Source organism: Coregonus clupeaformis, chromosome 7 (assembly GCF_020615455.1).
Source record: "Coregonus clupeaformis isolate EN_2021a chromosome 7, ASM2061545v1, whole genome shotgun sequence".
Classification (NCBI taxonomy): Eukaryota; Metazoa; Chordata; class Actinopteri; order Salmoniformes; family Salmonidae; genus Coregonus; species Coregonus clupeaformis.
The window spans coordinates 25,817,638-25,834,981 of record NC_059198.1 but is presented as its reverse complement, the minus strand read 5'-3'; the positions used below and the strand labels follow the sequence as shown (position 1 = coordinate 25,834,981).

The following is a 17,344-nucleotide window of genomic DNA, read 5'->3' as shown; positions in this document are numbered from 1 at the left end:
TTTTTTATTTGTTTAACACTTTTTTGGTTACTCCATGATTCCATATGTGTAATTTCATAGTTTTGATGTATTCACTATTATTCTACAATGTAGAAAATAGTAAGAAAAATAGAAAAACCCTTGAATGAGTAGGTGTGTCCAAACTTTTGACTGGTACTGTACTTTAGATGAAAATAGGCACGTTTCTCGACATATACACTGACTTTGAGAAGGGATTGCGTGATGATTAGCTTAGCAACTGGGTGACACAGCATGACAAAGTGAACGCGATTGGTCGACAGTCTACTGGGTGGGGCGTTATACGTTCCTTCATTCATTGGATTTCTATCTGTTTTCTTTAATATCTCTGGCAACGGCACCATGCAATGCACCCTGGATTAAAGAGGCAGACAAATAGGAAAAATGTGCTAGACCCTTTGTTAAATAAAACATTTCTCCAGGTAGGAATATTGCAGAGAAGACATCCTCCCGTGTTATGACATCGGCCAGTATTGAAATGTATGATAGACGTTTTCACAATCTAAAAGTCCTATTCCTATTAACTTCCAGTGTAGTGAGCGACTTTATCACAGTGCCAGGTCATACCGGCCGGATTTCTGCCAGCTTGAACGCCAATAACCCAGATACACATGAAAACATGAAATGACCCAGGGAATTGATAGAACATCACTCAGAGATGCACAAAAACAATATAACATTCAAAATGGGTGAACCTTTCCTTTAAGTTGAAGTTTTACCCACATATTGCATGTTTGCAACGCTGGTTGAAATTAGATGAAAACAGTACTGGTTGATTACTTTTTTTCAAATCTAATGTATTTTCCACGTTGATTCCACGTAACAATACGTTGACAAATTACGTTGAAACCGTTGATTGGTTGTAAAGTTTGACATCTGACACCAGTGTGTGCCCAGTGGGAGGGTTAATCAGCAATGTTGAAGCATGGGAGAACACTGGAATTGGATTTCTCATGGCCGACTCTGTGAGGTCTCCTGAGCGAGTATTGATCCCTCCACCGATGTTGGGCTGGATGTCTGATGGATTACTCCATCGTGTCAGATGACAAACTTCACAACCATTCAGTTGGAGACTTGCCTCGCAATGAGATTGACAAGAAACTCTCAGAGGCTGTGACTCATTGACCGTGACTCATTCAACCGTCACATGAGATAGTAGAGGCCTTTCTGTGCTGCATATTTCCCCCATCGACATTAAAGTCGTGAGGTGCTTTACTGCTGGCCCAAAGTCGAATGAAAAGTCTATATTTTCAATAACGAGTTAGAAATTACTCATGACCTTATGTTGTAACTGTAACTTTCTCTTTCACTTCTGAGTGACAGTTTGAAGACGTGAACAACACCAGAGTGTGTTTGAAACAGTCAACTAACCTGACAGCCTGCTGGGCATTCCAGGCGGCATTGCACACCAGCAACAGGATTTTCACCGGCACACCATGGTTCAGGAACTCTGATGACAACGTTCCGGATGGAGGTAACCTTTGACCTTCGGACCCGGAGGAGTACGGCGAGGACGGCAGGCTGTGGTGGTACCCTGCAGGAGAGGAGGAAAGAGGGAGGAGAGAAGAGGAGGGGGAGGGGTGGGAAGAGTGAAGGAAAGTTAAATATAAGACGTGGCGAGAAGGGAGAACAGATGGAGCGGGCGCTGCAGACTCTCCCAGCAGGAGGTCTTATCTGATGCAGCTTTTCACTCCTGGTGGGTGCCAGCACTTCTCACTAGCTAACTTCTCTTCCCTCACACTGTGGAGTGTGACTGAGCAAAAGCCTGCTGAAATTACAGCACTCACAGACGTGACGTTAGCAGATGCTGTGTTACCAACCTACTAACCTCATACCCAGGCTATTGCGCACAGCGCATATAAGCCTGGGATATCAACCACTCAATGTTGGCCTTAGTGGGAGTGACCATAGAATCCTATGGGAGTGATTCTATGGCCAAGTATTTGTCATAATTTCATTTTAGCGAATCACACGCGCTTGTGGTGTGGTGTGCTTGTAGTGCTCTGTGTTTGTGGTGTACTAGCGTACGGGGGAGGGTTAGGGGGAAGGTGTTGTGGGAGATGATTGGTTGGTAGATTAGTTAGATTAAGCCAATGCACCGGGAGTTTCTCCCAGCTCTATGTTTTGACTAACGAAGGCCAAGTTTGACACGCTGGTCCACCAGACTCTACGCACATTTGGGCAGGAGTATCTGGGAACGAGATTACCAACCTACAGACAATGTGGAGATCACAACTTCCATCAGGCGGGGGTGGCATCCTACGTCACTGGCTCCCCAAAATACTTGGTGATAAATCACATGGTAAATTAGGACCGTAGACAGAAACTAGCAGCTATTGATTGGCCCGGCGACAGTGTTCTCCCAAAACCACAGCGTTGTATTAAACACCGCTGTTTACACCCACCCAGTGCACAATTAATCATTGCCAACAGTGAATGTCACGCTTGAAGGCCCCAAAGCTTCCAAGATCCTCTGTGTGCAAATATCACCCCATTCAATCCAGCCACACCACAGGTCTAATACCAGGATATAGGAGAGTGAAGGAACAGATGGGGACAAAGGCCTATTCAATATCAATCAGACACTTCATGTAAACAGCTCTGATTTGATATGATAGAGCCCTGACCCGAGAGTGAGCATAATGAGGAAAATTATGCACCACCCTTCATTTATTAATGTTCAACTAATCAAGCAGCTGATCAAACTCTCTTCAATCATGCTCTGCAATTTACATAAGCGTTGACCTCTGATCGCTATGAAGATGATTTATGTAAAGAATCCCTTCTTTAATGACTGGTGAAACGTTCATAATTCAGCAGTAAAATGCAGAGGTCACCTCATGGACTGTCTCCACGTGATTGATGCTGGGTGGGAGGAGGCCTCTCATCAGTCATTAAATCAAAGTGGATTTCTTTATGGTTGGGCATCAGAAATGTACTGTTTCTCCCGAAAGGTATTTTCACTGGTCTTTAAATTACAACTGGTTTCCTACCCTTAGGTTGATGTCAGCTTTTAAGAATGATGGATGGAGTGTCAAAATAGCCCACGGCAGATTCCTGTAGCTACACAGAGACTTCAACTTGTACCCACAAACACACACGTACGCACACACACACACACACACACACACAAATGTAATTTAATATGCCTGTTGATCGTAGTCTCCTGTGATGAGTGATATGACTCTCTATAAGATCATGGAATAGGTGTGTATTCACTCTCCTGTAGTCTAGGGTTACGTCTAAAAAACACTTTCATTTTCAATTCCCTGGCAGATGTGAAGGACAGGATGAGCCAGCCTGAACACTGTGAAAGCCAGTAATTAAACACCTCTGCCCCCAAAGAGATCCACTTCAATAATTGGATTAGCAGGGTCAGGTATTGACTGGTTTCCAGAAAGCTGTGAATCCCTATAGCAACGAAAGAGACACCAAACTGACCACATAACGGGACCGAGATGTCAGTTATGACTAGGGCGGTGGCGGTCATGACATTTTGTCAGCCAGTGATTGTCAAGCAAATAACTGCTGGTCTCACAGTAATTGACCGTTAATTAACATAAATACATTTAGCATCTCCTGGCTTTCACACATAGACTACAAGCCACTGATGCAGACCTTTGGAACATCTACATTTTAAATAGTCTAATAAATCCATAGCCTACACCTTCACAATAAATCCATTATGTATTTTAGACAGGTCTAAAGAAACAGGATATGAAGAAAATGTAGTCTACTTCAGAAGAACAGAATAGCATACTCTTTGTCCTTATGTTAGGCCCTGATCTGGCTATGCCATATGGCTGTGGGCTACACTAGTTCATTTAGCAGACAAGATTTGCTTAGGATTCCGTGGCATTATTTTATATTATTTTATAGTATGAATTAAATCGAAAGGATGTTTTCTCCAAAAGATTTGAGGGAGTGTGCACATGCGGTTAACAAAGAAACAGGTCTTCCTATTTGCTTAATTTAGAGTTATTTATGCAACTTTAGTTGTGATCAAAACGTATAGCCCAACGTTTGTATTTTTAATACATTCTAAGGCTGCATGATGCGACTAAGGATGATTTGAAAAAAGTTGCATGAAAGGCATGAGCTCTGCTTTGTTATTTCTCTCATTCACAATTTGACAAGCACTTGATAATGCCTCGAATTTCCCGGCGGCATCCCCTTTGTGTGGCCGTAATGCCCCCTAAGAAATCCATGCCTTTTGAGGCCAGTGGCCGTTGTGCCCTTGGGCTGAATATAATAATTATAATTCCCTTCTCCCGGCTGCTTGCTCTGAAGCACCTCTCACTCACATGGCTCTCTCAGATAGCTCAACTCTTATTAGCCAATGCCAATCACATGATCGGGTCTTTCTCACAGGCTACAAGTGAAGACAGACACATCGGGGACACAACTGCGCGTGTCCTTATCCAATTCCAATTCGCACATTGAAGATATTGGAAGAACTGTCCACATTTCCTTTTCTTCAGCCAACAAGATGAGTAGGCCTAATGAACAGAAAAAGCACTAGCCTATGTCAATCTACTATCCCCCATAATACAAAAGTTGACCGATTCTATTCTGTGTGAGAAATAAATATTCCAAACATAGTCTGGGACAGTTGTGGGATGCGATAGATCCCAAATTAATACAACTACTAGCATAAAAAAATAAAAAATTAGGCTGACGCAACAGATCAGAACGTTTAGCTTAAAATGTTGATAAACTATTTCTTCACATTATAAGCGCAGTAATGCACACAAGGCAGTAGTCTATAAGCGCAAATGTTCCAAAATGCAATCAATTAGCGGGAAAACGCCATTCTCAAAAGTGACTGCAAATGCGATTATGCATGTAATGCTTTTATTATAAAGTTGAATTTCTATGGTGAAAATTATCTTCCCCATACTTGAAACTCATGCACTGCGTACAGTATGTATGCCAGTTAGGCTCTACACCGTTCTTGATTTAATCTTGTCTTTACATACACTAAATAATATATGTGTGAAATTTGTTTTGACTTAGAATGGCCATTATCATGCACCAGTCTCGAAACAGGGGCAGGGGCAGGGGGAAAATACATGTCATCTATGCACTTAAATAACGAATGGAACACGCTTTCCCGTGGTTCATTTTCATGCCAGACAGGTAGGCTATACTCCTTAATATTAGGAAAGTTGAGAAATAAATATAGTAGGCCTAGCCTATAGAAAGCTGATGGGATCCTCCTCTTTTTAATAGAGGCCATCACTCTGTTTTCTCACGCAATTGCATAGCCTATAGAAATGTCGCGCAACATGAGCTCATGGGCTGTCATTAAGTGTTTGATTAGATTTTCGATTACATTTGCATTGATGTCAGAGTGATTAGAGGGACAATATAGTGCTGAGTACCAGGCAGTTAGTAAGTTTGGTAGGCTACTAATAACCAAAGCAGCATCAGAGCTTGGAGAAGCCTAATTACCATGACTAAACGGTCACGTGGAATTTGACTGCCGTCATGACTCGTGGCCGCCGCTGTGGCGGTAATACGGTCACCATAACAGCCCTAGTGATGACTTCATGGTGTTCGTCTCCTCCACTGAGTGACCTAGTTAGTCAGACTGACTGAATGTGTCCACAATGAGGAGCATGAACTAATTTTTGGGCTTTTCAAACAAGCGTTCCACATCAGTTCCACCTGAACTGGAAGCCCTGGTTGTTTGTTAGACAGTAAATTGAAGCACATGTGGAAAATCCCACTGATGCCCTGACAGGGGAACTCTATGGCCTGGCAGCCAGGCAGCATACTGTATTACAACCATAGTATATTAGAGAGACAATGGACAAACCATGTCATGGTGGGCTGCAGGGTCGACTGAGTTTGGATCAGTCATTGATTAGATAAAGTCATGCAATCTGTTATTAATTTCCTTAATATGAGCCTGGTATGAACAACCAAGACACTGTCATCTCAATACAACCTGAAGAAGGGGAATACCTGATGGGGAAAGAACCTGCTATCTGTGTGTATGATGCACTTCACTGAATGTGAAATAAGATACTTCTATGAGAATTGCCTTGACAATGGAGCTCTGTGGGTACAGAATCAATGTTTACATAAACTGACATTGGAAGTGCTTACACCTCTCTTCATATTTCACCATGCCATGACAGGTCAGGCAGGAGGAAACATACTCCCAGACACCATCATCTCTCATGAATCTTTTGTGCCACACTGGGAGATTCCATACATTGTAGATGGTTCATGTAAACCTTGTTGACAGCGGCTCAATTACTCAATCTCCAAGCTGACAAGCACCAAATGAAAACGCTCTACAGGCCGCTCATCAAGGTGTGAAGTGACTTTACTGATAGGCTGTGTGTCAAACAGAGGTGGACAGCCCCTGCTTCACATTTTTATGAATTTGAACATAACCAAGTTTCTAGAACATTTAGTGATAGCCATTAGTGACAGCCAGTCGCTGATGTGTTTAAAGTGAGTCACCCTCTGAATTCACCAATGAATGTACTGTATAGCATGGTGCCAAGGCTCTTGTTTTTTTAGCCATACAGTAAGTGCTACAATTCATTTCAGTTGATGCCTCAGCTTGACAGATTCTATTAGTACCTGAGACACTCAATTCAGACAGTCTAGGTAGTCAGATATATCCAGTTTGTCAAAGCACAAGCCTGCAACATTACAGTGTTGAACATCTCTGTCTAGGAGTTATTAAACAATTCAGGTTTTCTGTAAGAAGAGCAAGGCCGAACATGAACACTTCAGAAACTTTAACTTCCATCTATAGAGGCATTATGGCAGTCCTCCTGACCCAGAAGCTGTGGTGAAATTAGCTGCTGTCTGGTCAGTCTTTAGGGACCACTTTCCTCAAAGACACTGCCAGCCCTGTACCTGACCAATGCTGTCTATTGCTGCCCTCTTCTCTCAGAGACACTTGATAACTGTGTCCACATACCACCTGTCCCTAAGCCTACAAACTCTTGGCAAACGTGGGGGCAGCCTGTGACACATACACTAAAGCAAGCCTATAAATGTATGCTGGTGAAAGTAAGTATATCAAGTTTGTTGAACTAACTAGGTCAAAAAGTAAAGCTATAGAAGTAAAAGTAGCGAAAACACCACTAGCTCCTAGATGTATTTCCTGTGCATTAGCCAATGGTCAAGCAATTAGAAAACCAGCCTTGATAAAGAGGAACCATGCATGCTGTATCATATGTGTGTTCTAATTACATACCTAAGGACAGGACCTGTGATAACCTTTCCTCAACAAAACTGATAAATGAAAGAGGCAAGAAGGGCACTCTTGGCTCTAATGAGACCCCCGGTAAGAACATGGTATTTTGAGATATAATCCCTGTACCATAGAATTTAGCTTTTTACTTCTACATATTGTTGTACCCAATTAACCCAAAGTGACTGCAGGAGGGACATGGTGCTCCTTTCTAAAGCTCCCTACATTCTTCAACCCTTTATGACTATTCTTGGGGGGTGTCTGAAAAAAGTAATCAGGCTTGATTGATGCATTAAATACAAAACCTAAAGCCACACTTTATTTGTCTGTCTGTTTGATTTATACTGAAATGATTTCTTCCAAGCAGAGAGGCTGAACAGATCTCTGTAGAGTCCCACGTTCTTTTCATACTGAGAGAAGTAGTGAGTAAAGTATGCTGTATGTAACATAGGGAGTAATACAGGAGTGGTATAGTAGAGGAGTCTCTTAAATCAATGCCGACACTGTTCTGGAGAAGAACAGACACGACTCCATTCCCATCCCATCACCATTCATAGTTAAATGTACTTGCGGTGCATGATCACTAAACACATATTGATTTCAAGTACACAAAATGTACCTTCCATTAGCAGCAGTGACCATAAAAGTTTACGAGCAGTTACATCTCATCATGATTTAAAGAGGCACATTACACAGCCCAATGAGGTATAAGCTGAGGCGAAGCGTCCTCCGTCAGTACAGTACCACATTTCATGCCCGTCAGCTTTAGGCCAGATAGATAATGATTACAAAATGATTACTCAGTATTCATTGTGTACCAGTGAGTTTGAGTTCTGTTAACAGACTATGTGCATAAAGATGAGAGGATGCTCTGTTCAGCAGGGAGGTGGTGAGAAAGGCCTCTCCATATCAACCCCACTACGCACACAGTCTGATAAAACATCCCAGGAGGATTCAGTGTCTGCCTGTGTGTGTGTGTGTGTGTGTGTGTGTGTGTGTGTGTGTGTGTGTGTGTGCAGACCAATTAAACTGCCAAGAGACCTCCCTTAGGACAGTAGTCGATTATGTGTGGTCTAACCAAAGATGATAAAGGAGAGAAAGAGATTCCACCAATCACTTTGCTCAGTGGTGATGCAAAAAAGTCTCATTTTCAGGGACAACAGCAAGCAGTTTCCCCTTTTCTACTCTCCTAAACACAGGGTGAAAAATGTGGGGAAACTATCCACACAATCTGGCTTCTGTGAACAATGTCTGTTTGCCCTTCACATCATCAGTACAATTATAGAGGAGAGATACTTCAAACATAAATCATTCGATGACAGCAAATCTTCGCGGAAAATAATGGTGGTTTGAGTAGATCTGATCATCAGAGTTTTATTGAAAATGTGTTTGAAATGTGTTTAAGCACACATGTTCCCCAAGGACTTCTTATTCTACATTTTAGTCATTTAGCAGACGCTCTTATTCAGAGCGACTTACAGTTAGTGAGTGCATACATTTTCATACTGGCCCCCCGTGGGAATCGAACCCACAACCCTGGCGTTGCAAGCGCCATGCTCTACCAGCTGAGCTACATGGGGCCCATACATTTTGAGTTGCTCATGGAATCTATCAGACCCAAAGTATACAAACAAATGTGTGTGTGTCTGTTTGCTCACAGCAAGGTCATTCATTATCTTGTTAAAAAAGAAACAATGCATTTCTCCTCAGCAGTTGTTCATCCTGATGTTTGGTAGGCTTGTGCCAACAGTGCACAGTTAGGGTAAAAACTACAGTACAAAGAACATTTAATGATCACCACCAGAGGAAGGACAGACTTTCACATAATACCCTGGTATTTCACAGTGGTTGTACATCCCATTCTGTTAATACAGTACCTCCGTATGCTCTTGACTGAGAAAGGCTTATTTCACCATGGGACTGAAATGGAAAAGGGACAGATTCTATTGGATGATCTTGGTTGATAGTGATTATATTGATCTGAATGTCCCTGGAATACGTAGTTGTTGCTACGGTTACCTGAGAATCGTGCAGAGCCTCCTCTGATGTATAGGGGCGGGGCCTGGAAGGCATAGATGATGTCAGTCTCGGCTATGCACGTCAGATCCTCCTCATCAAAGAAGGAGCGCTGAAAGCCTGTGGTGTATATCTCTGTCAGGATCACCTGAAGGAAAGAGGGTGAGAGGAAGAGAGAGAGAGCGAGAGATAGCAAGAGTATCTATCTTATTTAATCAGAGACTTGGAAAATGGAGTGAGAGTGAATCTGAGGATGGTGTGCATCATCAAGAAGAGTGAGACAAGATCACCTACCTGGTCTGGGGAGATCTTCCCCTCATCCGCCAACATCCTTCTCAGAAAGGCCATCGAGCCAAAGAGAGGCACAGCCAGCCCGATGCGCAGGTATCTCTGGCCCTTCGTACTGAAGACCAGAATTACACACAGAGGCCTGTTGAGAGAGAGAGAGAGAGAGAAGCCGCTGCATTGAAATCTCTACCATTTTTATTACAGTCCATGACCAGGAAGGGACATATAGTTTTCATTAATTAATCAATACATTTTAGCATTAATAATAGATCATTAGGACTGTTTTTTTATGTGTAAGAAATAATGGAATCTGTATTGTGGGCCGATGCATTTTTAAAGCTGAGCACTTGGCTCTGACCTCTCTGGCTCCGTATGCAAGGAGAGGCAGTGCTGACATAGGCAGGGTAAAGGGACATAATGGCTTGTCCAAAAACACTACACTGAAGAGATATGTGCCCTGTGATTCACCTGTGAGTGTCTATGTGAAGACTGTAGTCAGCCGAGTGGACACACCACTCAGAAAGTCAGCCTCCTCCTCTGAGAAAGAGAGATATGGGAGCCAATGACAAAATGACATAGGCGGGAGGCCCTGAGTGTATAGTACCTCTATTCTACAGACACTAATGAGGCATAAAGCTGGTCAAGACTGTTTTCTCCTTACAGTGGATAGTCCATGCTTACATAAATACAACTCATATTGATGGTCTTGTGAAAAAGCTCAGGCTCAATGTTTTTATTTTGATGCGAGAAAGAGAGTCGTTTCCACTACCTTTTTGCCTGTAATCGACTATGGTGATACGTTGTAAATGTTTGCCCCTGTGGCGTCATTACATATGCTGGACACTGTGTACCATGGGGCGCTGAAGTTTGTTACAAACTCCAATGCTTTCACCCATCATTGTACCCTCTATACCAGATTGGGATGGCCTTCCTTAGCTCTTCAGAGACTAAGTCATTGGTATGTTGTTATTTACAAGGCCATACTGAGACCGCTCCCATTTTACCTGTGTACCTACATTGTCCAGCAGACTAAGGACAATTATCACCTACGCTCGCAGGACTGTATCTCCTTGGCGGTGCCTAAGGCCCGTACAGAGCTAAGTTAAAAAGCGTTCCAGTACTCTGTCCCCTCTACTTGGAACAAGCTACAAAAGGACATGAAACTTCAGGTGCTTTTCTCCTTAAATGATTTTAAAGCTAGGGTAAAGGTTATGGTGTAAAATGCTTTAGGGGGCTGTCAATGTCGACCCCTAGTTGAACCACTCCTCCCAAAACAAATGTGCCTGTTCAATGTGTAAACTGATGTTTTAAACAGTAGTGTTTTGTGTTTTTTGTTGTAAATGTTTGAAACTTTCTGTGCTGCTTTTTGGCCAGGTATCTCTTGCAAAATAGATTTTTTTATCTCAATGAGACTAACCTGGTAAAATATAATACAAAAAAAAAGTTGAAAGAAACCATACCCTAGTGGTAGACTGAGACCACTGGGTAAAGTGAGTTTTGTGATGTCTTGTTGCTGACCTGCTCTATAATCCACCATGGAGAAGGTTTAACATGATAAAGATAGTGAGCGATGCCACTGCCAGCACACAGGCATTATCACACATGGGGACAGAGGACACACAGCAGTGGGGGATATATAGTATTATATAATGGTTGGGTCTAATCCTGAATGCTGATTGGTTAAAACCGCATTCCAGCCGGTGTCTATTCCACAAGTTACCACCGGCTAAATCTATGACTTTAAAATGACTATTTACTCTGTTCCATCTGACTGCACAATCCACTGTCTCATCAGCCCAGCCAGGCAATTTATAAACTTGATCTCCACTATAAAAAGTATCTAGACATTATCTCACATTTCTTTAAGACAAACATTTTGTTTAAAAAAGGTATAATCTTCGTAAATGATATCATCGGTAGGACTGGTGGAGTTGTTGCACATGCAGCTAACAAAAACATATGGAAATGTCTGCTCTACCCAAAATTACAACCAAATAATTGCAGCATTACCGCAAAAATGGAAGAGGAAAGTGGAAGGGGGAAAATGTAAGGAACTTGTCTGTCGGCTTGCATTAAAGAACATAATAGGTTAAAAAAACTGTGATAAATAAAAAAGTATACCAGTTTCATTTAAGGACCAAAGGTTTGACAGCCATCCCATATAGATTGCAAAATAGTTGGGAAGAGATTTTTGATGTACCGATCCCATGGCAAAGTGTTTATGAACTAATACGCAAAACGACGCCGGATTCAAAAATTATTATATACAATTATTGCTACCAATAGAATGTTATTTATATGGGGGATACAATCTTCCCAGCTCTACAGATTTTGCTGCGAAGAGACAGAATCATTCGATCATTTGTTTTAGTACTGTCCATTTGTAGCTTGTTTTTGGACACAGGTCCAGGAATGGCTAAAGCATTGCAATATTTACCTGGAGCTAACCCTGCAGATAGCATTACTGGGTGATCTGAAAAGTCATAGTCAATCGATCAATAATATAATAATACTTTTAGCAAAAAAAAATATTTTCAATTTACAATCTGTAGAAACAATGAGAATAGAAAGGTTCAGAACTTTTGTAAAACATCACAGTACAGTTGAAAAATATATGGCAAATAGAAATCCAATATGGATGGTGTTAAGCGATAGATGGGTGGTGTTGAATGGAGTTGAAGGATGGGACTAATAACAACTAACAACAACTAATAACAACAAGATAACTAATAATGTAAGCATACTGTGTCCATAATAAGTATATAGGTTATAGGTTGAGAGCTTTTGTGAAAGAGCACAGTTAGAAAGATATGGCATATAAAAGCAAACCGGATGGACATCATGAAAATTATCGGAGAGGTTGAGGGTAGAGGAAGTTCAGGAGTAAAAACAAACAAAATAGAATTATTGTAAAATTGACTGTGTCCATAAAATGTATATCGTATGTATAAGCTGGAAGTAGAGGCCTAAGCATTGTTGTTCACTAGTTTACTCCAATTAGGGAAGTGTGGTGGGGTTGGAAAGTAATAAAGGGAAATATATTTTTAAAAAGGAAATGTATATGTATGTGTATATATGTACACTGCTCAAAAAAATAAAGGGAACACTTAAACAACATAATGTAACTCCAAGTCAATCACACTTCTGTGAAATCAAACTGTCCACTTAGGAAGCAACACTGATTGACAATACATTTCACATGCTGTTGTGCAAATGGAATAGACAACAGGTGGAAATTATAGGCAATTAGCAAGACACCCCCAATAAAGGACTGGTTTTGCAGGTGGTGACCACAGACCACTTCTCAGTTCCTATGCTTCCTGGCTGATGTTTTGGTCACTTTTGAATGCTGGCGGTGCTTTCACTCTAGTGGTAGCATGAGATGGAGTCTACAACCCACACAAGTGGCTCAGGTAGTGTGCAAGGAGGAGCAGGAGGAGCACTGCTAGAGCCCTGCAAAATGACCTCCAGCAGGCCACAAATGTGCATGTGTCTGCTCAAACGGTCAGAAACAGACTCCATGAGGGTGGCATGAGGGCCCGACGTCCACAGGTGGGGGTTGTGCTTACAGCCCAACACCGTGCAGAACGTTTGGCATTTGCCAGAGAACACCAAGATTGGCAAATTCGCCACTGGCGCCCTGTGCTCTTCACAGATGAAAGCAGGTTCACACTGAGCACATGTGACAGACGTGACAGAGTCTGGAGACGCCGTGGAGAACGTTCTGCTGCCTGCAACATCCTCCAGCATGACCGGTTTGGCGTGGGTCAGTCATGGTGTGGGGTGGCATTTCTTTGGGGGGCCGCACAGCCCTCCATGTGCTCGCCAGAGGTAGCCTGACTGCCATTAGGTACCGAGATGAGATCCTCAGACCCCTTGTGAGACCATATGCTGGTGCGGTTGGCCCTGGGTTCCCCCTAATGCAAGACAATGCTAGACCTCATGTGGCTGTAGTGTGTCAGCAGTTCCTGCAAGAGGAAGGCATTGATGCTATGGACTGGCCCGCCCGTTCCCCAGACCTGAATCCAATTGAGCACATCTGGGACATCATGTCTCGCTCCATCCACCAACGCCACGTCGCACCACAGACTGTCCAGGAGTTGGCGGATGCTTTAGTCCAGGTCTGGGAGGAGATCCCTCAGGAGACCATCCGCCACCTCATCAGGAGCATGCCCAGGCGTTGTAGGGAGGTCATACAGGCAAGTGGAGGCCACACACACTACTGAGCCTCATTTTGACTTGTTTTAAGGACATTACATCAAAGTTGGATCAGCCTGTAGTGTGGTTTTCCACAGACCTCCATGGGTTGATAAATTTGATTTCCATTGATCATTTTTTGTGTGATTTTTGTTGTCAGCACATTCAACTATGTAAAGAAAAAAGTATTTAATAAGATTATTTCATTCATTCAGATCAAGGATGTGTTATTTTAGTGTTCTCTTTATTTTTTTGAGCAGTGTATATATGAACTATCAATCGAAAACAAGTGCAGCTAGTTTGAAGTCTTTCCAGCTTCAGTTTGAAGTGATTGTGTTAGCACATGTTCTATGCCAGGTGAAATCGCACATCATTAGCTCATTCTTATGGATGTATCCAAATAAATGTCACTAGAAAACAGCTTAAACAAATGCAAATGCAGCTCCTTTGTTGTTATTCTGGCTGCACTGTTTAACGTGACTGTAAGTTAGCCGTAGTTGGCTAGCTAGCAAGCAAGGGAGAAGAACGTTGCCAACCAATATGGCAATGGAATATTTAGAACAAACGACTGGGTCGCATCCATAGATACAGAACAAAAAGACTGAACGACTGGGTCGTGTCTCTGGCAACCGAACCGATAGAACGACCAGCCGGCTTAGGTAGCAACCCTAGATTTGCGTCGGGACTATATCTTGTGGAAGGATGAAATAGAATGAATAAATTAATCAAAATAACATTTTTAATGAAAATATGTCAATCATTATTTGAATATGTTGGTAACCCGTTGTATAAAAGTGATAATGCCCTCGAAGCTGGTGTTTGGAGGGTATATTGACACGGTTTGCTGGCCCTTGACTTTGTCTCGGGCCTAACAACACTCGTACCAATATATCCTCCAAACACTGGCTTCTCGGGCATTATCACTTAAGTAAGTAAAGGGTGTTGAGCTGTGAGATCCGCTGCTATCTGGACTCAGGGTAACCTCTACACTGACCGTCAAGGATTCTCAGCATTTGCCATAGTAAGGGGTATGAAGCGGTCATGCAGTCTGTGCACATCTATACGCACAGACGCAGCGCACCTGTGTACAGAGTCCATTCCTTTATCTGCCTTTGACTAGGCAGTAGGAACATCAAAACAGTGCCTCATATTATCACGGTTCTCAAGACAAACAGTGAAGGCAGTAGTTAATCAATGGTTCTCTGAGCAGGCAAGCATTCCTAATTCATACTAATTACCTTGTTTGGAACCATTCTGGGAGCGGCAAAACATCCTCACACACTCAACAGCTCAGAACTAGAAAGGCAGGCATAGGGATAATTAACAATCTATAACATTACATGATGCACCCAATACCTATTATGGGATTCCCAGTGACTGAATACTCAACTAAAGCCCTCAATCGAATGGTAATCTGAGTCTATGATTATACTAAGCTACTGCAAATACAGTGGCTACATCCCGAGAACACCTTTCAGAGGTTTAGCTCTCCCGTCTCTGAGTACAAAGCTGAATCAATCATCATAATGAATCGCAAACCTTTTCCTCAGGAGGACAGGAACATTATACAACAAGATCTCTGAAGGATCTTTATAGTAATAACATTCTGATCTGTAATGAGTAGCTCATTTAGTGAAGTTAATGTGTTTAAATGGTGACGCCTGCCATACCACTCAGTCCATTAGGGTACAACATCAATATGGGTCCATGTCATAACTTTGTAGACTCTGCCACATTGGTTAACACACTAGATCATAACTAACCACATACTGTATATATGACATGTGGGAACACATTTCTGTCTGCACTTTAGTTTGTGTTAGGGTTTATGGAGATAGTTTTGTAGATGCTACCTTTTGTCTTACATGGGCAGCCATGTACAAAATCTTAAAAGGCAAACCATCTGTTTCTTCCTTTCATAACTGTCTACAGTATTCAATGCCATTAGCTAAAAGTAAAACGGATGAGGCGATTATGTAAAGTTTGCCTGGCAAGCTGTTTGTTAGAGCTAGGTTTTTAAAAACGATTCTCCCAAATAGCATAAAGGTATGCTTAAGGCCAGGCACCACAGGCTGAAATGACATTATTAATCTACAGTGCGTTCGGAAAGTATTCAGACCCCTTGACTTTTTCCACATTTTGTTACGTTACAGCCTTATTCTAAAATGTATTCAATTGTTATTTTTTCCTCATCAATCTACACACAGTTCCCCATAATGACAAAGCAAAAACAGGTGTTTAGAAATATTAGCAAATTTTACTTTACTCAGTACTTTGTTGAAGCACCTTTGGCAATGATTACAGCCTTGAGTCTTCTTGGGTATGATGCTACAAGCTTGGCACACCTGTATTTGGGGAGTTTCTCCCATTCTTCTTTGCAGATCCTCTCAAGTTCTGTAAGGTTGGATGGGGAGCGTCGCTGCAAAGCTATTTTCAGGTCTCTCCAGAGATATTCGACCGGGTTCAATTCAGGGCTCTGGCTGGGCCACTCAAGGACATTCAGAGACTTGTCCCGAAGCCACTCCTATGTTGTCTTGGCTGTGTGCTTAAGGTCTTTGTCCTGTTGGAAGGTGAACCTTGGCCCAGTCTGAGGTCCTGAGCGCTCTGGAGCAGGTTTTCATCAAGGATCTCTCTGTACTTTGCTCCGTTCATCTTTCCCTCGATCCTGACTAGTCTCCCAGTCCCTGCCGCTGAAAAATATCACCACAGCATGATGCTGCCACCACCATGCTTCACCGTAGGGATGGTGCCAGGTTTCCTCCAGACGTGACGCTTGGCATTCAGGCCAAAGAGTTCAATCTTGGTTTCATCAGACCAGAGAATCTTGTTTCTCATGGTCTGAGAGTCCTTTAGGTGCCATTTGGCAAACTCCAAGCGTGCTGTCATGTGCCTTTTACTGAGGAGTGGCTTCCGTCTGGCCACTCTACCATAAAGGCGTGATTGGTGGAGTGCTGCAGAGATGGTTGTACTTCTGGAAGGTTCTCCCATCTCCACAGAGAAACTCTGGAGCTCTGTCAGAGTGACCATCGGGGTCTTGGTCACCTCCCTGACCAAGGCCCTTCTCCTCTGATTGCTCAGTTTGGCCGGGCGGCCAGCTCTAGGAAGAATCTTGTTGGTTTCAAACTTCTTCCATTTAAGAATGATGGAGGCCACTGTGTTCTTGGGGACCTTCAATGCTGCAGATATGTTTTGGTACTCTTCCTCAGATCTGTGCCTCGACGCAATCCTGCCTCGGAGCTCTACGGACAATTCCTTCGACCTCATGGCTTGGTTTTTGCTCTAAAATGCACTGTCAACTGTGAGACCTTATATAGACAGGTGTGTGCCTTTCCAAATAATGTCCAATCAATTGAATTTACCACAGGTGGACTCCAATCAAGATGTAGAAACAAACAAAATAGAATTATTGTAAAATTGACTGTGTCCATAAAATGTATATAGTATGTATAAGCTGGAAGTAGAGGCCTAAGCGTTGTTGTTCACTAGTTTACTCCAATTAGGGAATGGGTGGTGGGGTTGGAAAGTAATAAAAGGGAAATATATTTTTTTAAAGGATATTTATATGTATGTATATATGTATGTCTGTACGCTACCGTTCAAAAG

General features: G+C 42.4%; 1 protein-coding gene across 1 annotated transcript in view; it reads right to left on the bottom strand.

Annotated features, from left to right (window-relative positions):
* Window positions 1–17,344, bottom strand: part of LOC121568977 (ubiquitin carboxyl-terminal hydrolase 43) — a 102,332-nt gene that overhangs the window by 36,114 nt on the left and 48,874 nt on the right. Inside the window, exons 5-7 of the mRNA XM_041879525.2 lie at window positions 9,551–9,686; window positions 9,260–9,404; window positions 1,390–1,552 (exon numbers count right to left, since the gene is read on the bottom strand). Coding sequence (XP_041735459.1) covers window positions 1,390–1,552; window positions 9,260–9,404; window positions 9,551–9,686 — 444 coding nt within the window. The remainder of the gene's footprint in view (window positions 1–1,389; window positions 1,553–9,259; window positions 9,405–9,550; window positions 9,687–17,344) is intronic.